This window comes from Pleurodeles waltl, chromosome 7 (genome assembly GCF_031143425.1).
Source record: "Pleurodeles waltl isolate 20211129_DDA chromosome 7, aPleWal1.hap1.20221129, whole genome shotgun sequence".
Classification (NCBI taxonomy): domain Eukaryota; kingdom Metazoa; phylum Chordata; class Amphibia; order Caudata; family Salamandridae; genus Pleurodeles; species Pleurodeles waltl.
The window spans coordinates 182366032-182388864 of NC_090446.1; the positions used below are offsets into that span (position 1 = coordinate 182366032).

Genomic DNA, 22833 nt, shown 5'->3' on the forward strand with positions numbered 1-22833 from the left:
AAAATACACACATTTTTGTCTTGAATACATATTTTTCAATTCAATTCAATGAACATTAAATTACCACAAGAATTGCTATTGATAAACTGATTAATGCAGATTTTCACACGTTCTGGGTATTATTTGTTGGATATATTCTCCTAGCTTTTAGTGACCAAACGTGTCTTGAAAATTTAGGAGGTGTGGTATTACATCCTATCTGATAATCCCAGTTTGTCAGAAATTTGTGTTTCTACTAAAATTGGGATCACTGACATAACTGTAGTCAAGCCCTTACATGAACTTGGGAGAGCACTGATCCTGGACAGAGAATGATGACCATGGGGACCAGACACTGTGGTCAAAGCTTGCCCTGTAGATTTACCTTTCCCAGTTTAATTATAGTGTTTCACAGTGTGCTTAATGTTGTTAAGAATGCTTGGACTAAACCGAAACACGTGTCAGTGGCATTATCAGGCATGCAGTTTTGAGTTACCTGACAAATCCATATTACCAGTGAGAAACGGCAACTCAAGTAAAATGAATAAGAATAGAATACACTGAATTAGGGGAAAATGATGACTGAAGTGCACTCTTATTTAGATGTTGTTGCAAAGGTATTCACCTTGCCAGGCTGGCATAAAGAAGTGCTTATGTGAAACCTCAGAAAATACTTCATGGTCAACAGGAGGTTGCCGTACTATGATAAGAGCACTTTGAAGTTGATGTCTACCAAACAACTCTGTGAAGAAGGGTTCAGTCAACACTGAATCACATTTCTCACCGAATTACAAGGAAAGTAATGATGTGTTTCATAGACCCTTGTCAAATAAAACTTGCCTATCATTGCCCATCATTGTTGGAGCTAGAAACTTGGTTGTCTGAAAGAATCCTGCAAGAAGAAGATGCTAGAATGGAAAAGAGACCGTGGACAACATTGTTTGTGTGTGAATTTGCCAACCTGAAAAGAAGGAACAATGTTCCAAGGAGAAATCTTAAATAAACAGAACACATAATTTATATATGCAAAATTCCCACCCAGAGACTATGTATGGTTGCAGTGGTGTTTCAGATTGTCCCCCAGAGTGCAGCTGTGAGTTCGTCGATATACTTGTTCTCCTGATGTATGCACGCTTCGAGAGGTTGTCTCCTATTGCTCCCATGGCCAGCTCTATTCTTACTACTTGCCTCAGTCACATCCATATTCTGGGGTTTGACATTGTTCGTTTCTGTTCATTAGTTAGTGGCCGAGCTATGGCTGCCTTGCTGTTCTACACAGCATCACTGTTTGGATTATCACAGAGCATGCATCCATATTTTAGTAGTAATGATACAGTATTTTTCTTGTGCTTTTCTTAATTTCTAGGGCTTTCTTAGTAAAATATTCTTTATTAATTTGAGCATGATTGTGCAGACCCTGAATATTCTTCTTTACTGCTTTCTGTATGTTGATTAGATTGTTCTGCGCACCATATCCAACAAGTATTGGCAAAGGCAACAGCCTGCATTTACTGCATCAGTGCATATAAACACAGACATTCACAAATGCTCTTTACATGTGTTCCTCGCACATATGCTGTTTGCATCTCCTTAATCTTTTTTATTGGTTTTGCCAGCTCTGGGAAAAAGTGAAATAAGTAACAGGAAAATATTTCTTTCTGTAAAATATGTGTATACAAATGTCTGAATGTGACAAATAGTGTGGTGTTTGGGTATACTCTTCTGATGTAAAATAGTTCCTCGCGCACTGTAATGGAAGTTCTTTCTCAAAGGTGGAATGATACACCAAATACTAATAGCACAATGTTAATTTTGTGGGTGGAACCAAAGCCCCCTCAGGTATTTCTTTAAATATTTACTTACAATAAGTTAGCAGGCAGCTGGGCTGTTAAGAATGGACATTGCCCATGGCTTGTTTCTGAATATGGGCCAGAGTGCCTTTTTGGATCCATTGTCACCTATTTGTGGCAATCTCATCTACACTGAATTGACAGCAGCTATGTGTCTACTTCTTTTAGAGTACTAGGTTAATCATTGCGTGCAGCGTGGACTCGTCTTGAGTCTATCCCTACCGCAAGTTAATAGGAATATTTAGTTATGGGTTTGCATTATTTGAGATTCATAGGGCACATTGATAGAACTAGTGCGGCCATCAGATGCATGGTGATCCTTGCTTGACTTCCTGTAGGCAGAGGGTTGTGTGAATGGTTGGTAGAGTGTTTGATTGCTTTTGGGCCTATGTGGGTCCCCATTTGCAGGAACATCATAATGCAAATTTTCTTAACACAGTGTGAGAGAACTTGTAACGTGCAGCAATTATTTGGGGATAGGCTTTGCCATAGCTTCCCACTGTAATTTAAATAACATTGTATTTAAATAACATTGTATCAACTAACAAGTCAATCCTAATCATGCACAGAGTCTGCAATCAGCCTATTGCTGATGTATCCCTTACCTATCCAATGCAAGGAGACTCAATTACAGGAAGAAAATATAGGACATATCTTTACATACTCAGAGTTTCTTGATATGAGGTTAGAGGGTCCATATTTGGTGATATAGTAGTTCCTAAAATTGTAAAGCTTATGGAGAACTCATGCAGTGGGTTTTGTGGTGGGACGGGGTGTGCTTGCGCACTCTTGGCCTTTCTTCACCCAGCCACCCACCAGAACGTGAATAGATGCATGCTCCTCATAGTACTGCCATTGACACCCTTCATTTACATATAAGACCATATGTCCTTATATCCACATATGTGGCTTGAATGGCCACATCGTTTTTTAATATTCATTTAGGTTTATATTTGGATAAATGTTGATATTGGAAGGAGCAGTGCAAACTCACGTCTGTACTTGGATTAGTAAATGCTAGCGGGCTGTGTGATCTTTGTCGGAGGTGGTTGAGGGGATAGTTAGACTCAACGTTTCTAAAACTCGGATCTTTACTAGGTCTTAAATAAGAATCAATGAAAATAATTAGGAAAAGACAAAATATGTCCCTTAAAACACATATATCTCCATAAATGAAAATAGAAAGCATATTATTGCTAAGCCACTCCAAAGGGTCATAGGAGAAACAAGTTGTATCAGGGGTCACCATGGAGAGTGGTAACAAGATAATAACTACCACATTCAGAAGTGCACAATTCATGTGGCCCATCCAATACCTATCAGATCCACGGATCACACCAACAAAACATACTGTGCCACAGCAAGGCAATGCATAGCTCTTCAGTAAATATCAATAAATATTAATAGGATATAATAATATGAAACATAGTAAAAGAACACCATACCCAAGATACATCTCACTAAAGTATGCAAAAGATTTAATGTACCCTCCAAAACCCAGGACAGCAAGACATGTGTACAGCAATATGTATGTGAGTCAGCCAATGAGAAGAATGGTCCAGGTGATGAAAGGCAAACCAAACATTCACAATGATAGGCTGAAGACCTTTTACAAAATGAGTGGTATGATATTTTTGTAACTGATATTTAATACACAATAATTATGCCAAACAAAAGTTTTGTATATGATATTCTGACGTACAGCCGTAAATGGTAGCATTTTGCTACTGAGGGCCATCTTAAATCAGGCATGGTACAGCAAACTGGCCCGGCCATCATGGTTGACAAAGTATTTTTTTCTGGCTCTCCTTTTCACCTTGGGGTGCATATTAACATCTGGGAAAAATACCCTGTGGTCCATATGTATGATTTCTCAATACTCAAAAACCCACTGTATTATCACCTCACAATCAGTTTCATCTTGTAGTGGCACCAATACCATATTGAATCCCTCCTTGGATCATGCTTATCTCCTGTTGGCAGTTTGGTGGCTCAGTTTAGTTAAACGGGGTAATGATCAGCCCCGGGGTCAAGCAAGTTAACCTCAATTATAGTAATGTTAAAACCTCCCTCTACATTGCACCAGCTGTAGAGGTATGCTGTCACTTGCCTAGGTGTAATGAAAATCCTCTGCATAAATGTGAAAGCAGGATTCAATAAAAACTGTTACGTGGAAGATTCTTTGAGGATGAAGCATTTTTTTTCCCAGGTGAAATTATATCTTAAACTAGCCTTCGCTGCCATATGTTTAACAATTTAGCACTAAGCATGAGCGGCTATACCCTTCTCAAGGCAATGGAAATTTCCAGAAAGTGCTTACTGAGAAACAGTAACCATTCATTAGTAAGATGTGGTAGCTCAGCCTGGTACAATTGATAAGACTAACAAGAATGAAACGTTCTTCCGACCATGTATTCTACCTTGAGACTGAGCTACAAGTCTTGGATCAGAACACTGTGGCCATCGACACTAATAATTTTCACAGTAGAGGAAAGTCAAGCTCTGCAAAATACCAGTTTATGGTTCCTGCTTTATGCTGTAGTGGTGCGGGCATGTGATCGAAACAAGATGGAATCGGCCAGGTTTCTTAAATGCAGCCTAGATGTTCACACATGGGCAACACTGGTAAATCCCAGCATGCAAAACATTTGTTGGTGCCACCAGGAGATAGACTGGGTACCTTAACAAATGAACTTCTAACACGAGCTCTCTCATGGTGTGCTGCCTTGAGAGGCAGATAAGCAGCATGCCCATAGTGATATACTGCGTGGGAGGTTTGTTGTAGCATAGACATACAGGTTATGGTGTCAACTTCACCATCCCTTTGATGCATTATGTTGGTGTGCTGACAACGCAGCAGCAATTCAAATGAGTATGCTGCTTGAGAGTACAGCCCCACTGCTGCAACGTCCTGCAGTCCGCACAACAACCCCTATAGGGTATACGCTGCATTCATTGAGGGGGGCAGTTCTCATCCCAAAGGCTCTACTAGATCTATCTTGAGGCTGACATGACCATCAACAAAGATAGAAGGCCAAGGCCGAAAAGTAGGTCTGGAAAAGAGAGGAGCTGGGATATGATGGGCACAAAACTGTGGAGTAGACAAAAATCAGTAACTTAAGAGGCAACAGGTAGGCAGTAATGGAATTTCACCAAAACATTGTACACAGAGACATTGGCAAGAAATCCTCCTTGACCTCAGATGATATTGTAGGAAGTGCCATTATGCGACCCCTGACCCTGTGACGGTCACCTGTAACTTGTATTCAGTCAGCTCTTTAGAGAAAAATCGAGGCATTAAACGGTCATTGACAAGTAGCAGAAGTAACTAGTTATTAAAACTAGCTAAATCAACTTGTAGGTTTGCGCTAGGCAGAATACACTGTTACTGGCTGGTCATGTGCATGTAAAGCTGGGATGATGGCCGCTACTGTCGCAGGATCTCTCTCACGGAAAACGGGACAGCATCACCCTAAGGAAAACAGATTCTGGAATCCATTCATTCCACCCTCCTTCCAGGTATCAACACCAGACACCACACCGTATATCCCTAAGGGTATTAAATAGACTGTAATAAACTTGTGACGCCACTTCATTGAGTGCTTTGTTTATTTACGAGTTTTTTAATCTCATAATTTCTTCCAAGTAGATTAACTCGTCATTTAGTAGTACTTCCAGTTTTATAAAAAAAATAATACCAGTGCATTTGAAGCTGGTGGTTCTTCATCGAGTAGAAAACATTTAAACACATCATATCTGCTTAGAAACGATTACATTTGTTTACTGCGTAACGTGAATGCTAGAAATTCACTACTCTCCAAGTATATTTTCCCCTCGTGTCCACCATGTTGTATATTCGTATGAGGAGGCTTACTGAGGAAACAATATAAAGTGGAGGCTCACAACATGTCCGTCAAGTTCCAAGCTACTATCATGGACACGGGGTGCAAATGTGCTTGGAGACTGGTGAATTGCTAACCTTGGCAGTGTGGATACAAAATATCTTCCTTTGTAAACAACTGGTAACTTTTTGAGTTTTATGCAGTGTCGCTAATCACCTTTGCCACTATGGACCTCTATGAAAAAAAACAGAGCAGTCTACGAGAGGCCCTGGTGTTAGTGCTCAGTCTAGTAAGGAACACGGTAATTAATCTGGCATTTCCTGGTCTCACCCCTTGCAGAGTCACTGTTTAAACAAAGGGTAAGATGAAAAGATCAATTTTCAGGAGTCTCCTAGATCTGAAGGCAGATGGTTTACTTTGGACTGATGGACTTATAGTGTTCTAGAAGTCCTGACCTTGAGCCATCAAAGATCACCCTCCATACGTATTCCTTTGAGGGGTTGTTTATTATGATGTGAGAATGTGGACAGTATGCTTATGACTGGAGCATATCTATGACATACATACCATCATTTATGAGCACTTAAGAAGGAACATTGGAGAAAATTAGGCGATTTTTAACCTTCCCGTTATCTTGCTTTAGATTGGTGGAAACTCTACGAGGAAGTAGTTTAAATAACAGTATTTTTTTTAATTAAAAAACCTGACACTCAGATCAGGAGTGTTGGCATTTATGGTATGCAAATTAATGTATCAGCATTTAAATAGGACAGACCTAGCTAGGGAGCAACAGAGCAAAGGACAGTGGCTGGGAGCCCTGAATACCATTCAGTGTTTAAAATGAGGCGGGTAGTGTTTGGTCTCTTATCATTTAGCGTGGTGCTGTTCTTGCAATGGAGGTGTCTTGAATGTCTTTCCAAATAGCAGCGTTTTAGGAGCGGTTGTGATGCTATTCGGATTCTGCATGCACAGGTGATGACCTGCATTTTGGTCTTTGACTTCTTGCATTTCTCAGTCCTAAATCTGGCACTTTTGTGGCTTCTGGTGTGGCACTGTCTGCCACGTATGGTATTCAGGGGTTTTCTTTCTTGGGGCCTTATAGAGGGTGAAGTTGGTCTAGTGCAGATCCCCTAGTGTTGGGGTCATACGTTTATATGCTGTCAGTTGCCTCCATTCAAGGGGAATATAGTAAAGGTTGCACTGTTATGAAGTTGTTCTGCTTGGAGCAAGACACTTTAGACATTCAAGATGTTTAATACTTTCGATATCTAGGACCTTTGAACCAGGAAACTTTTGTGCACAAAGGCGGGAGTTTTAAATTTGATTCTGTGTCTCACCAGGGGGTTGCGTTGAAACTGACTATGTGATCAAGTGTTAATGCAGGCACATTTTAACTGCTTGTTTTGGCACTCTTTGTAGGCAGACGTCCAATTTTTGGGATACCAGTGTGGATCATATTCCAATATTCCAAAGGTGTCGCCACCTTAGCTTGCAGCACTTCTACTCAGTGGTTAGTATGCAGGCATGGGCAGATTTTCCTTAACTGGGACTGTTAAAAGTTGACACCATATACACCAGTGAAAATTTCTTGGTTGAAGGAGAGATTTGAATTCATTATTTCTCACTCAATCGATCAAGTCATATAATTTTACTCGGTGTATAAGCCATAAAAGTGTTCGACAATGCAATACATAAAAAACTAAAAAATAAACATATATAATATATAAAACTAAAACATCAGGTGAAAAGGAGAAATGCACGATAAAGTAATTATTGCCCTATAACACTTCATATTTCTTCCTGACAATTAGGGCTGTAGTAATACAATTTAATATGCCACATCAGAAGACTTCAGATGAACCTAGCTGCTGCAAATATAATTCACAAACTTACGCTATCTTTAGCTTGGCGTAGTAAAGGAACCAGAAATTGCTTTTGCATAGATTTATGTAAAGGGCAAAATAGCATAGAATGACAAGAAAACTGTTAAGACAATGTATCACATGGATAAGGAGGCAAACCCATAAACGAAAAACCTTAGCTCAATAACACCATAAGAATGTGCACAGCGCTTAAGAAAACCTTGTTAGAGAAAAACGGAATTGAGGGTTATCAATAGCCATTAAGTATGGTTCTGGCCCTTATGAGGTTATCAGAGGGTGAAAGAAGCAAACATTATTGATCTGTAGATCCCTAGACGTATGGTACCTATCACAGGAATTAAGATAAACCAGTTTTAACTGCTGTTTCAATATTCCATTTAAGGCATCACATAAAAAAATATTAAGGAAAACAAAGCCTTGAAAACATCTGATTCAGCTAATAAGGCCAAGGGATTTTGGCACTGTTTTCCAGGGCTTCCAGTCTTCTATCATTAATATAGAAAAACTAGCTTCTGAGGTTCACCATACCTTATGCCGCAGCAATAGCTGTGCCATTCCAGCAATATCCTCGATAGATCCTGTGTAGTGTCTTGCATGTTTGAGAAAGGAACCTTTCTGGCTCCAAACGGACACAGTATAAGTATGATGTAATCACTGGAATAGAATGTACTGAAAGCTTGGTTTAGAATGTTGGAGTTCATAGGTACATGCAGGGGAATAAAGACGTGTGATTTAATGCTCCGTATGTGGCATAGTCATTGGCGGGTACACAGGCTAGGGAGGATGCTACAACTAGCAACAAGATAGGGGATAGGTCACTTAAGAAGAAAATGCTCTCCTGCAGAGTTTGCCGTGGTCCAATCAATTTGCTCGTGCATGCCAAGTATGCATTTATCAAAGTGCTGATTTGACGGCTGGTGTATGTGGAGTCAAAGTGCAATCCCAGCCGGTGTGAAGTGTTTGAATGGAAAGAAAGCTTCACTACGAAGTCTACGCATCATTGGTCAAAAAGCTATGACCAAGGCAATACTCAATGGTACCGCGCTACCACACAAAATAAAGTCATACAGTGCACAGAATGTTATTGTAACGGTATATACAACCAGGTTTACAAGGCGCTGCAAGGCAGAGATCAACCAGGTGTCAGAAAATGCAAACTGACATTTAGAAAGGAGGAAATAAATAACTCACCAACTCAACTAAAGAGAGTCATCATGCCACAGCATTCAACAGAGTGGCTCAAGGAGAAGTGCTCAGGATTGTACTAACAGTGCTGTTCAGTACCTGAAGCGGCACACCACCACTGCTGCCAGGTGGCAGCTCAGAACAACACCAGAGGTCTCCACGAGTTGTGAGGCTGCGATGGAGACCAAAAAAAAGGTCCAAATTCCAAAGATTGCCCTGGATGACCCAGAGGCTGATCCATAATCGGGCCTCAGTGATGATGTAGATTCTCAGGGACAGCGACAGCATCTGAAAGAGCTCCACCCCCCCATGCTAGCCACTCCCATGAACAGGTACAATGCTGCTGCCTTCCTGAAACCACCACCACCTTCCGATACCACCAGAAAGTAAAAGATTGGCGATAGATGGACTGCTTGGATAGAGATATTTGAAGTATTCATTTACCCACTTGAAGAGACTGATAACAAAAAGATTATCAAGTATCTCAAAAATCTTGCTGGTTATGATGTGAAAGAAGTCAGAAAATGCCTAAAATTGATGAAGTCATGTACCATCAGATTAAAAATCCATTGAATTCCATGTTCAAACCAGTACCAAATGTTGATTACGAACAATATGTTTTCAGTCAAAAACGTCAAAGATTTGGTGAAACTATTGATAAGCTTGTGGAAAGACTGGATGCACTGAAACACCATAAGTTCAAATAATTTAATGATGAAGCAGCTATGTATTTTAGAATTATTGATGGATGCTTGTCCGATTTATTCAGACGAGGAATGCTTTGAGATACTCTTAGTTTGGAGTGACTGCTGATAGCTGTCAGAGCTGAGGTACATGCTGAGAGACAAGCTGTTGACATGGAGGCTGAAGGTGCCCAGATCGAATCAGTCATGAGTGTGAAAAATAAGCCGAAGCAAACACAGAAAGTGATGTCCACATGTAAAAAGAAGTTGTGTTTTAGATGTGGATTTTCATTTCCACACGGTTATGTAAAGGCTGTGGGAAACAGAACCAATTTATGATGACGTGTAAAGTGAGGGAAAAAATTAATGTATCACACCGCGAAGACAAAATGGCTGTCAGAATGTTCCAGAAGCAGCGTTTGAGGCACGCCCACAAGGCCAAGTGGCAACATAAGTTAAGCCAAATTGATACTAAACAAAGTTGATTGTCATCTAAAACATCGTCAAATAGGTAATCCACCTCAATAATAAGTGAAAGTGAAGAAAGTGATTATGCCATATTGCCGTTTATCTCAGAGAAACCTGCACATGTTGAATTGGTCCCATATGAAGAATGATCTAAGTTAAAGAGAGATCGACATGCCAAAACAGCAAAATCATACAAACACTGTCCACAAATTACACTGAAAATAAATGGTTGTTCTATACCCTTCATTATTGACAGTGGTGCTTCGATAAACCTAATGCCTAAACAGAAATACAATGAGCCAATCAATCAATCAATCAATCATTCAAACATATATAGAGTGCGGCAAATCACCCCTGAGGGTCTCGGGCGCTGGAACTTTATGCTGTTGTGTGGCAGTATGATCATTCGAACATCCAGGTCTTTAGTTTTCTTTTGAATCGCTGGAATAACAATGTGGTCCTGAGGTGCATGGGGAGGTTGTTCCAAGCCTTTGCTGCCAGGTGCGAGAAGGAGCATCCTCCGTTGTTGGTGCTGATAAATCTTTGGAGAGAGAAGCTGATTGGAGGTGTTTGGTCGGTTAGTGGAAGATCAGGTGTTAATTGGTGTATTTTGGTCCTCTGTTGTGCAGGACCTTGTAGGTGTGGGTCAGCATCTTGAACTGGCATCTCTTCTGAATCGGGAGTTTTCTGAGATGGGGTGTGATGGGACCTTCTGGGAGGTCGAGTGTATGTCTTGCTGCTGAGTTCTGTATTGTTTGGAGTCTCTTCAGGAGGCGTGCAGTGATTCCTACATAAAGCATGTTTCTGTAGTCCAGTCTGCTGGTGATGAGGGCCTGTGTGACAGAACCTGTGGTGTTTGTTGGGAGCCACCTGAAGATCTTGCAGAGCATGCGAAGGGTGCAGAAGCAGGCGGATGAGACTGCGTGGGCTTGTTTCTTCATTAATAGCTTGCTATCCAGAATGATACTGAGGTTGCGGGCATTGTCTGTTGGGGTGGGGGTGTGCCTTGCTCTGTGGGCCTTCATGTGTCAGTCCATGACGAAGTGTTGTCCCCAAAGATGAAGACTTCAGTTTTTTTTCGTGCTGAGCTTGAGAGAGTTGCCCTTCATCTAGTCCACTGCGTTCATCATACATCTGTGGAAGTCAACTTTAGTGGTGATGGGATTTACAGACAGTTTCCATTACCCTGGCTCATTATGGCTTACACCGCCAAAGACCAAATTGTATACTTGGGCTGCATCAACACCCATAAAGAGTCAAGGTTCATTTTTTTTAGTGACAGTGAAACACAAGAAAATTTGTGCTCAAGCACCGATCCATGTGCTTCAAGGTACAGTGTCAAGTGCCTGTTTACTCAGCTACAATACAGCTGCTGTTTTGGGAATGAAGTTTACGAATTACAACATAAACTCTCATCACAAAATAGTAAGTCAATTCCTTTCTGTTATTTCATGGTTTAGAAAAGCTTACGACTGAAAGTAAAACTGCATATTAATGGAGATGTCCATCCTGTTGCTCAGATAGATAGACAAATTGCTTTTCATTTTCAAGATGCTTAAATAAAATATTATTGAGTGTTCCACTGGTCCAACACCCTGGGTTTCTCTAATCATCTTAGTACCTAAAAAGGACAGTGAAGGAGCTGTACGTATATGCTTTCACATGTGTCAGGCAAACAAAGCAATTGAATGAGAACAACTTCCATGACCACACATTACTGACATTTTATCACAATTGAATGGTGCAAAGACTTTGTCTCAGCTTTATTTAAATAAAGATTATCATCAGTTGGAACTTGAAGAAGGCTGCAGGTACATTACAACCTTTTCTACTCATGTTGGTTAGTTTAGATACATAAAACTTAGTTTTGGTGTATCATGGGCTGCAGGACTTTTCCAAGACACTATTCAATATATCATACAGACTGTTGTGAATGCATTTAATTATAGCGACGACATATTGGTTTTCGAAGCTACACAGAAGGATCACGAAAGAGCTCTCACACTAGTATGTTGTTTACTCGGTGATGCACGTTTGACTTTGAATGCCGACAGCTGTGAGCTCAACAAGACAAAACTAAAGTTATTTGGCCATATCTTTTCTGATGTGGTATGACACCTGAGCCCGCAAAAATACAAGCTATAGCAAATGCTGAACCCCCACAAGATGTTTCAATATTGTGTTATTTTCTGAGCACGGCCAGTTACTGTTCAAGATACACACAAGACTTTGCCAGAGTAAGTACTCCATTACAAAGAAAAATGCTTCTTTTTATTGTGAGAGAAGTTTCAAGAGAGTCAAACACACCATTGAAAATGCTGCTGAAATGGCATACTTCAATCCAAAGCTTTATACAGAGTTTGTGATCAATGCTTGCCCGGTCGGGTTAGGCACTATCCTTGCATAGCATAGTGTCCTTTAACTTCAGCTTGTCACTGTCATGGCTCGTGACAGTGATAATTGGTGCTAACGATATAGCAGTGGTCGGGTTAGGCGCTATCCTTGCACAGCTTGCTAGCCGCCTAAATGCTCAACACCATATTGTGGCCTATACTGGTAGAAGCTGGTCACAAACAGATCATGCTTACTCACAACTTGAGAAGGAAATCTTTTGCTGTGGTATGGGCTTGTATACCTTTCCATGTATTCTTGTACAGAAAACCTTTTACGCTTGCAACTAATCAAGCATTGCTGGCCATCTTTGTCAATCCAAAAGCAAAGGTGCCGCCAAACATTGAACGATGGGGACTAAGATTTCAGGAGTACAATTGTGCATTGTCCAGGAAAGGATCAGAATCCTGCTGACTACTTTTCGAGAGGCTCTATACAAGATCAAGGTACTCCATCCAAAATGGCTGAAGCCTACATTAATTTCATTGTCAAGTCAAGTACACCAGCTGCTATATAGTCAACCCAGATTATCACTGCCACGAGCCAAGACAGTGACAAGTTGAAATTAAAGGACATGATTACACATCGGTTGAGGAACAAACTCACTCAACCTCTCAATAAGGATGATGAATATCAGAAATACAAAAACGTCAAAGATGAACTGCCCATTACTCAGTGTGGAGTTATGCTTCGAAGGTTAAGAATTCCGATTCCACAGAATAAGCAACAGAAAGTAATTGAAGTGTCCCACAAATTACATTGTTGTATCGTTGCCACAAAAGGGATCACTCCAAGACTGAATTTGGTTTTCGTACTTAAAAGAATGAGTTAAAAAAGAACTCAAGGCCTGTCATATATGCTACTGCCTTTCAACCAATGTTACTCAACATACTTTGAACATATCAAAACTCCCTAGACATGCATGGGAGAGAATAGCCATCAACTTCTTTGGTCCTCCCTATAATGGGCATCATCTACTGGTGGTTAATCTAATGGTGATTTTAGAAGAATACTCAGGTTTCCTGTTAGTTGGAGATCTCTCATCCCCGACTCATAAGGGAGTCATTAGAAAAACTAGATGGCATATTTGCAACATGGGGCACCCCAGCCATTGTGAAGTGTGATAATAGCCTGCCCTTTAACAGTAAAGAATTCAAAGAGTTCCTGGAGCATCTGAATATAAAACCTCAAAAGAGTACAACTTTATGGCTGCAGGCCAATGAACTTGTTCAGCATTTTATGAGCACACTAAACAAAGCAGTACAGTGTGCAACTCTTGAGAAGCTCAGTTTGAAAATAGTACTAAATTCTACTCTAAAAGCTTATTGTTGACCACTCCACTTGACCACAGGTGAGAGTTGTGCTTCTTTGATGTTTGGGGGAGCAATGACACCCAAGTTACCTCAATGGACCACCAAGGGAGACAAAAGGGAAAACATGATTTGTACAAGGGACTTGGTTGAAAGCAAAAAATGAAAGCTTATGCGGACAATGGGTGACATGTCAAGGGCATCTTGTTTAAAAATGGAGATTTGGCGATTGCCAGACAGATGTGCAAAAGAAAATCTGATGCTTCCTATGATCCCGAACCTTTTGTCTACCAAGGCACACGTGGGAAGCCTGATACCAGAGAATGTCCTCACTTTAGACCTGTTCATTGGTCTTCAGTTCGAACTGGTGAAAGAAAGACTGACCATAGCAACTCAGTGATTGCTGCAAACTCGTTCCCATCTTTAGCAATCTGTGACACTGAAGATGAAAGCTTCCAGTAACCAGTTTGGGCTATATGATCAAATCGCCAAAAAGATTGAAGCGATATAATTTTACATGTATTATTTATATATATATATATATATATATATATATATATATATATATATATATATATATATATATATATATATATATATACACACACACACACACACATTTATGTAGACTGATTTTATAAAAAAAATATATATATTTTCATTTAACAGATGGGGAGATGCAGTGTCTTGCATGTTTGAGGATGAAATCTTTCTGGCTCCAAACGGACACCGTATCGGTGTGAACATTATCACTAGAATAGTATGTCATGAAAGCTTGGTTTAGAATGTTGGAGTTCAAGGTACAGGTAAAGTAATAAAGGTGTGTGATTTACATCTCCATTTGTGGAGTAGTGATTGGCAGGTACCCAGCCTGGGAAGGACGCTACAACTCCTATTCCAGTTTCTACATGGCATAGACTTATAGACAGCAACCCGCATATAAAGATATTTTCCACCTCTGAAGTGAAGCAGGGTTGATACAACCCCACAAACTAGCACCTTAAATCCCAACTGGCACGCACTTAACTGTGATATGTATGGATCATTTCTGTCACTGTACTTCACGGAGATGTGAAGGAAAACAGAACACTATTTTGATGGCCTTTTGATGTTTTATACACCTCATCTTAATTAAATGGCTCCAGTTACGCCTTGAGTCAAAGGGAACTCCAAGATAATTGAAAAAAACAACATTACCTAAAGGGAAGGGTGGCCTCCTATCCTGAGCTTCATAGATTTTGTGTTTGTTTTTGGACCGCTAATCATAATATAAGATTTAGCAACATTTACTCCTAGGTTCCAATCAAGCATAAGGGAGGTAAGTTTATCCCAATTGAGTTACAACCTTTTGCAGTTCTCAATATCAGAACTGCATTGTTTGCATGCATTAGAATTGGTACCAAATGTTTTCCGATCTGTGGTATATCTTTCCCTTATGTAGAAAGTGATTTTCCAAACCATTAATTTAAAAGAGAAATAAAAAAAATGCCTAAAACGCATCCCTGTCTAACCCCACCAATAGAATTATTTGAGAGCGGCCTTCACCATTTGGTCAATATAGCACTTTAACTGAAGTGCCAGTAATGAGACACCTAATTAGGGCAATGAAATCATACTGAACTCAGTCACCCCCACCCCCAATTTCCCAGACTTTGGATAAATTAAAAAAATCAAAAGCAGAGGAGAGATCCATAAATGCCAATTATATAGAGCCTTTCCTGACATTAACATACTTCCCCATTATAAGAGTTGGGTTTAGATTCTGCTCAACCATTCTGGGTACTTGATGGCAGCCATATTAAAATGGAGGATATAATGCCCTTTTCGAATGCCACAGTCTCTAATCTATCTAAGAGTCCCCCTGACCAAATCTTTGCACCAAATTTCAATAAGGAAATTTCCTGTAAAAATGTGAATGCATTTTATCCACTTTCTTCAAAAGCAGCACAATAATAGCTTCCCTCCAGAATTGAATCATATGGTCAGAAATAGCAGCACATAAAATATTGGCAATGATATGTGTATATAACTAGATTTGACTCCAATAAGTCCATTGGAACAGTTTCTTGGAGCTTTCCCTGGAGGGCTGCTGATAAGAGCCAGCCTAACTTCTTTGATGTTGATCGGTTGGCTTAAAATCCTTACTGTCTTTAGACAGACTGGCTGACTGGAGATTTTCCCATGCTTTAATTATATCTCTCTTTTTTGCTCCTCCAGTGCCTTTTTATATTGTGCTCTGCTCAGCCTGATATGCTCCTTATTCCTCTGATAATATTTTAAAGCTGTCATTAATTGTTTATGTGCAGCTGTAAATAGCACTTGTTGTATTAATATGCAGAGTACCTAATTGTGCAGGCCTATTTGACTGATACCCAATCATTCATTCAATGCTACCTAAGACGGCACTTCTTCATTCAGCTAGCTGCAGAGGGACTGGGCTAATGTGGTCAATGCAGGGAAGCCTGATTTATCACACATACTATTTTGCCAGGCCCCAGTATTGTGCATCTTCGAATGAGGGCCTTATTGTCCAAAATATTCTTTTAATTGACATACAGTTGCAGACATTTCTGGTGTAAGGTACCACTGTGAATGCACACCTGACTGCACTTACAGTTAGGGTGACAAGACGCCCAGGATTTGCCGGGACAGTCCCAGTTTTTCATCAGCTGTCCTGACAGATTTTTGGAGATGTAGCTCATGTCTGAGTTTTTAAAGACAGTCGCCCTGAAAACGGTGGGTAGTGATTTTGTTTTTGTTTTCCAAAGCAGAGGTACTTAGCAGGTGCTATCAGAAAGCAATTTAAGTAACATCCATTACAATGGCTTTAAAATTGCATTTTATTTATGTTCTTAGTGCCTCTTCTGTAATTCTATGCTGATGAGCGCTGTCATTCTGTGTGGTCGGTTGAAGTGAAGTTGTAGTCCTTCTATTTTTTGTGAAATGTCCCAGTTTGTGACTTTAACATTCTGGTCACACTAGGTCAGAGGTCTTCAATCTGGGGGTCACGACCCCAGGGAGGCCGTGGAGACATGGGCAGGGCGTCACGCATTCCCCCAGCCTCACTTCTTCCCATCATTAAAATGCCTCAGCTGAACTTTGATGCACTGAGTCTCCTGTGCTATGAAATAAAGCTACACAGACAGCTAAAAACCGCTTTCGTGCCAGTGTGCCTGCTTCCTGAATGAAACGCAAATGTGCGCTATGAGTTGCTCTTCAACTGTAAAGGATGACCTGCAAGTGTGAAGGATACTTGGGAGCCGGCTCTTAGCTTTAAATAATTGAGTCACTCAAAGATTTATTATGACAAACATTTATTCTTTATGAGTGTTAGTGCAGAGTTAACAACTGTACTGTGAAGTGTGTGATTTTAATTGTAATTTTATTTATGTAGCGCTTACTTCACCTGGTGGTGTTAAAGGGACAGCTATTAAATATGGCATTACATATGCTCTGATATTAATTACATCAAAATTTTGGAAGCACTGTTTTATCTTAAACCTTTTTGTAGTGGCCTATCTTACACTGTGTGTAATGCAAGTATAAAAGAACGCCTTACATATTCACAGTGCTTTCTGTCACAGGCTGTGTCCTCGTGGAGCTAAAAATACACAAGTCACTATTTTTCACTGCACTAACTAAGAGTTAATTCTGCTGCTCTCTGATTAGCCACAGAGCTCTGCAGTGAACTAATAGAGGTTTCATAATACACCACGTGCATCTCCCAATCAGTAACATCTTTCTTGTATTTTTTTCCATTTAAGCTCACTGTTATTTTATATGTAGCTACCTGATGGTGAAAGACTTAATAAAAACTTACAGAATTTTTCGGGGCTTATTTATTAGAGGCCTGCACTGCCAGATTGTCACTTTTTTTGACACTCCGGCGGCACAAGCCTCTCAACCATACCCATGAGATGGCGCAAAGCCACCCTGCATGGCTTTGCATGGCCTCATAGATATGGACTGAGGCAAAGCAGTGCATGCCACTGTGTTGCCTTACTTTGCATCAAGGAGGCAATCCATGGGCATTGTGGTGGGTCTTCCCACGCAACACCCATGGATTTTGATGCTACTCTACATTTACAAAATCAGGTAAACTGGAGCAGTGCCAAAACAGCACGCCTCCCCAGGGCAGGCGTAATGAGGAAAAATGCTTTAATTACTCCTTGTTTTTTCCTCTTTCCATGTGTGTTGCTACCTACCGCACATATTGAAAGAGGAAAATGCCTCTCAGGATTGTTTTTGTGCAGGAAGGTGCCCCTCCCTGCACAAAACCAATCCTGCTTTCGTTGGTACCAGGCAGCAATTTGTGCACAGCACAAGGAGAAAGGACAGGAATGTACTGTATTTCATAAATATGGTCCATTTCTACCCTTCTGTATTGCTGTAGGGCAGTGTAGCAGGAAGACTGGCACCCTACGCCAATTCCTCATATATTCAGAAATTCGTTTTTAGCCACACCTTTGCCCATGCCCCCACACTACTGACCTTTGGTTTGCTAAATATTGTTTAATATTATTTCCTCACCATAAAAATGATTTGCTGTGGGAATTGGAGATGTTTATGGATTGTCTAGTATGAGGAGTACCAGTTTCTAGAAATGTTTGTCAGAGTGGGTCTTTACACCTAAAACATTTTGAAAGGGGGTCCCTACATGAAAAAGTTTGAGAATCTCTGCGCTAGGTACACTGAGCTCCTGAGTCACTCGGGACGGCACCATTTTAGCTGTGACAGGGGTGCTGTTCGGAAAGGTGTTTTAATTCCCCCCTCAGCAGCTCCTGAGACGAGGACGTTAAACATCCCCACAGTGAGCTGTGCGGTATTTAGCAGTGCAGCTGTCACTCCAGCTGATGGGAAGATGAGAAGCAGAGCCTCTGCGCGGGGCCATGGGCACTCTGCCGAGGCAGACGGCTGTGACTGACTAGATCATTAGCTTTGCTAAGCTTTCACTCGAAGTGTGGGGCACCGTTGGCATCAGCACCTGTACTTACATTGCTAGATTAGTGCGCGCGCCTAGATGCGCGCGCACACACACATTATCTCTCTCAAATTCAGACTGAGGGGCCGACACAAACATAAAAATAAATTGCCAGTCCAGTTTGGACTGACCCTCTGTGCAAACCCACAAATACACAGCATAGTACATTTGTAGTCTCTGTATTATAATGTCGTCACTTCCACTGGGGCGGTAATAGAGGCAGTTAACCAGTCTGGGGAAATTCTCTTACCACTCCTTGCGCTTTCTGTCATGTGAGGTTTAGCTCCTGGTGTTGAGTTCTGCATTTCAGAATGCTGAATCATATGCAAAATTAAGAATTTCCCTCTCTTTCCGCTCTGTTTTCCCTGAGCAAATGTTGTCCGGTATTTTCCGTAGAAAATCCCCACTGGAAAAATCTTGCATCTTTTTTTAACGGGCCTCCTCATAAGGGAGTGTTAATAATTTATTTTACAACTTTCTCCTTCAATTAATTTTTTTTATCATACAATCTGATATGCAGAAATGTATACACTAAATGATCTTTGCAGCAATAAAAAAGCTATTTTCTGGAATGACGGCTAGTTGGCTTCTCTGAATACAAGGAGGGTTTGATTTGGTAGCTCCAAGGCCTTGTTCACTCGCACGGTTCTGTTATTAACTCCAGCATACGAGCTTTTCAACCTGCCTCGGTTAAGTGGCGTTTTTGGTGTCGTTGTTTGTATTGCGAAATTGTTGAGCATGGGTAAATATAACTCATGCGGAGGTTGTTGCTTCGGGATCTTTCTAGCCATTGATATCCCCAGGATTATTGGGGCACCGGGCAATCATTGTATTTTTGCATCTTTCTCTAAGCAACGGTCATCTATTTTCAGCTATTTGAAGCCCGTGTGATGCCAAACAATATTACACAGTTTTTGTTAAGCTTTCAGAAAGTGCGTCACGCGAAAACTAGAGAAAGTTCAGTCTGCCCAGCGTCAGCCTTCCAGGTTGCACCGAAATAGAGCTTGAACGTTCAACAGTGGGGTGTATTTTTTTAATTCTTTTGCAGTAATTGTGCTTTATGTAGCAAGAAACGGGGTACGGCTGTCTAGGGGGATGTTTAGTAGCATAGCTCATAGTATTAAAAAATAAAATGAGCAGATAGTGCTTAATTTCCATACATTTTTAATGCCTACTACAACTGACATTTTCGCTGCAGCAGTGAAAGTCAAATCACTGCTCCGAGGATTTTCATCATTCTGTCAAATTACATTTGATAACTTCACCATAATTCTCATCCCATGCTATCAGTGCTTACTTTGTGTCGGTGTTTCTGGTGCAGGGCACCCCACTTATTTTTGAGGGCCGGCACTTAATATTCTGCCTCAGGCATTTACTGCGAGCAAAAGACACACATGGGCAAGAGAGAGGAACATAAAGACGGAAAAGTGTACAAAGGGAAAAGGCAGAAAGCTGCAAGAGTGAGCTGAAGGGACAGAGAGTGGCTGTAAATGGATCAAAGAGGCCCGAGATGGTTTTAAGATTATGCTGCCTCAGTATTCTGTGATTGCACATTTAATTGCAGGAGCCGTGTGGTTTAGAGGAGAGTTCCAGGCCCAGCACGTTTTTATTTACAAATTAAGCACTGATTGCTATGTCCCTCCTCTCCTCTTTCTCTGTGTACACTTCTTTGGCTAGACAATCACCTATCATTCTGCAGGTCAGTCAGGAGGCTGCAGAGAATTAGGAGGCTGCAACAGACAGGAGAAGGACAGCGAAGTGAAAAGAACAGAATAGTGATAATGGTGAAGTAGAGAGAAAGAGACGTAGAGAAAATGATGAGGTAGAGAGCTAGATGGTAAAGGAAGAAATCTACAGTAAAGAGAAAGGTGACACAGTTAGAAAAAAAACTAAAGAGAAGTAAATTGCTGAAGAGATAGGTAGAGAAAGAAGGACAGAGTGATAGGTAAGATTTTAGAGTGATGTAAAGAGGCAAAATCAACAAACCCCAAAGGCTACATCCTCAACTTTGTCTTCTAAACATCACCAGCAATACAATGCAAACCACCCATACCTCTGGACTGGCCTGACCACTTTGCTGTACTTATCTCAATGCTTGGCATCCTACCAAAAAAACAAGGTCAACACAAACCTTCAGATCCTTTAGACTTCTTGAGAGACAACCTAATGCTTCATCAATTGTCTCAGCCTACCAACTCCATGTCCGATGACAACACCCTTCTACACAACTTCAACAGCTTTTCAGAAAGCTTTGTGAACATCCAGCCAACACCCTTATAAACAACTTCAACACATTTTAGAAAGCTTTGTGTAAACCCACGACCCAATAATGAAATACAATTGCAAACCAAACCTTTCTGTACCCAGGTACTCTAAAGAACTTGCTAACAATAAATGACCATCTGCAGGCAGATTAGAAAATGGAAGACAATCAGAACTCCTAAGGACCTCTTCATATTGAATTCTCTCTGCTCAACAGTAGTCAGCTCATCACATTAGCCATAACAAAGTACTATACCATCACCATCAGAGGAGCCACCAATAGAAACAGAACACTGTTCAAGACAATCAAACACTGCTTAAACCCCCTGCCACACCCATCTACTCCTGGCTCCACACAAAAGTGCAATTCCATCAACCTCTTCTTCTGTGAAAAATGCAGAAGATCCAATAGCACATCGACGACACCAACTTGAATTAAATTCTTACAGCCACCCCTTCCTGTAGCATGCCACAGTGGTATGCCTTCAAAGCCCTGCCTCTCCCTGATCTTGCTGACATACTCAACTCCCTCTTAGCCATTACTTATGAAGATGATATCTTACAATTGTCCTTCATTGAAGCTCTCTCTCTAGAGATGCTCTCTCATCCCTGCATACCATTGCCAATGCCTTCCTCATTCAAAGTATCATCCCAGAAGCCCTTAAAACAGGCCAGATTGTCCCACTGCTAAAGAAACCTAAAATAGACCCTGATGACCTCGCTAACTACTGGCCCCTCACTCACCTACCATTTATTGGAAATGCCATTGAAAAATCAGGTTATGTTTATCTTCAAGACTACACCAGTTCTAACCATCTCTTGCACAGCTACCAGTCTGTCTCCGGATCATGCTGCAGTATGAAAACCACTACCTTGCACATCGCAGACAATGCCCTCTTGAACACAGATGAAGACGGCTCCAGATATTGTTGGACCACTCACCTGCGTTTGTCGGAGCCAGCTATCCAACCCTTATAACCTCCCTGGAGTACTGAATAGGATTCACCTGTAAAGTCCTGCACTGGTTAACCCCCCACCCTTCCCACTGATGTCAGTTTGTTCTAACGGCACCCTCAGGGTTCCATACAGTTTCCTGGCATCTTCTAACTAGACACGGAGACATGTCTAATGACAGATAACAGCATCATGATTAGCCAATATACTAATGATACACAACTCTGCTTCTATATCAAGTGCCTAGCTGAAGCTCAACTCAACCAAGACAGATTTCTTATTATTTGCCAAGAAAAATAATCAAGATGCAGTACAAACGTGTCTCAATAACATGAAGCCTGATGGCTTTGAACACCAACATTAACTGAATGTTAATTCACCTGGATTCACCCAGGACACCAACCTCATCCTCAAAGAACACATTGCCAAAAACACAAAGGCAGCCTGACAGCAGCTTTCTGTCAAAACATGTCTTCCAGAAAGCAGATTCAAGTTCCTGTACTCTTGCATCTGGATGGCAGAAGTACTCTACTCTATGACTTCCCAGACACCACAGGGCACCCCGCAGGGCCTTTCCACAAGGTACAGCACACCCCATCCAGTGCCTGAATAAATATGATCACATCACCCGTATCCTGATGGAACTGCGGGTTTTAGTTATTGGATTATACATGACATGCTGGAAACCAACACAAGGAGGACTGCTCCGATTAAACAGAACACAGCAACGGAAAGCATTAGAAACTAGGCTTCATATGGAGCTGAAATCAAACGCCGATTGCAGAAGACAGAGGGTAACCAGTTGACTAAGTAGAAATGTTCTCCATCTGGTTAAGTTTAGGGGGAACCAGAGGAAGAATCAATGTTTTTATTTTAACCAGATGGTGGTCACTGTTGCCACTTAACGTTGACTTTGTTTTTACTTTCACTTGCAGATATGTGTTGCTGTGTCTTGGGCGTGCAATCCAGATGAATACTGGAAAGAAGGGCTATGCTGCAAGATGTGCTCGCCGGGTATACAGAAACATTTTTCCTCTGACGTCAG

The 22833-nt window shown here is 41.0% G+C and overlaps 1 protein-coding gene across 2 annotated transcripts in view; it reads left to right on the forward strand.

Annotated features, from left to right (window-relative positions):
* The window catches only part of CD40 (CD40 molecule), a 114446-nt gene that overhangs the window by 22567 nt on the left and 69046 nt on the right, over nucleotides 1-22833 (forward strand). For both annotated transcript variants that reach the window (XM_069243532.1, XM_069243531.1), the window contains exon 2: nucleotides 22724-22802. In XM_069243532.1, the coding sequence (XP_069099633.1) occupies nucleotides 22724-22802 (79 nt within the window). The remainder of the gene's footprint in view (nucleotides 1-22723; nucleotides 22803-22833) is intronic.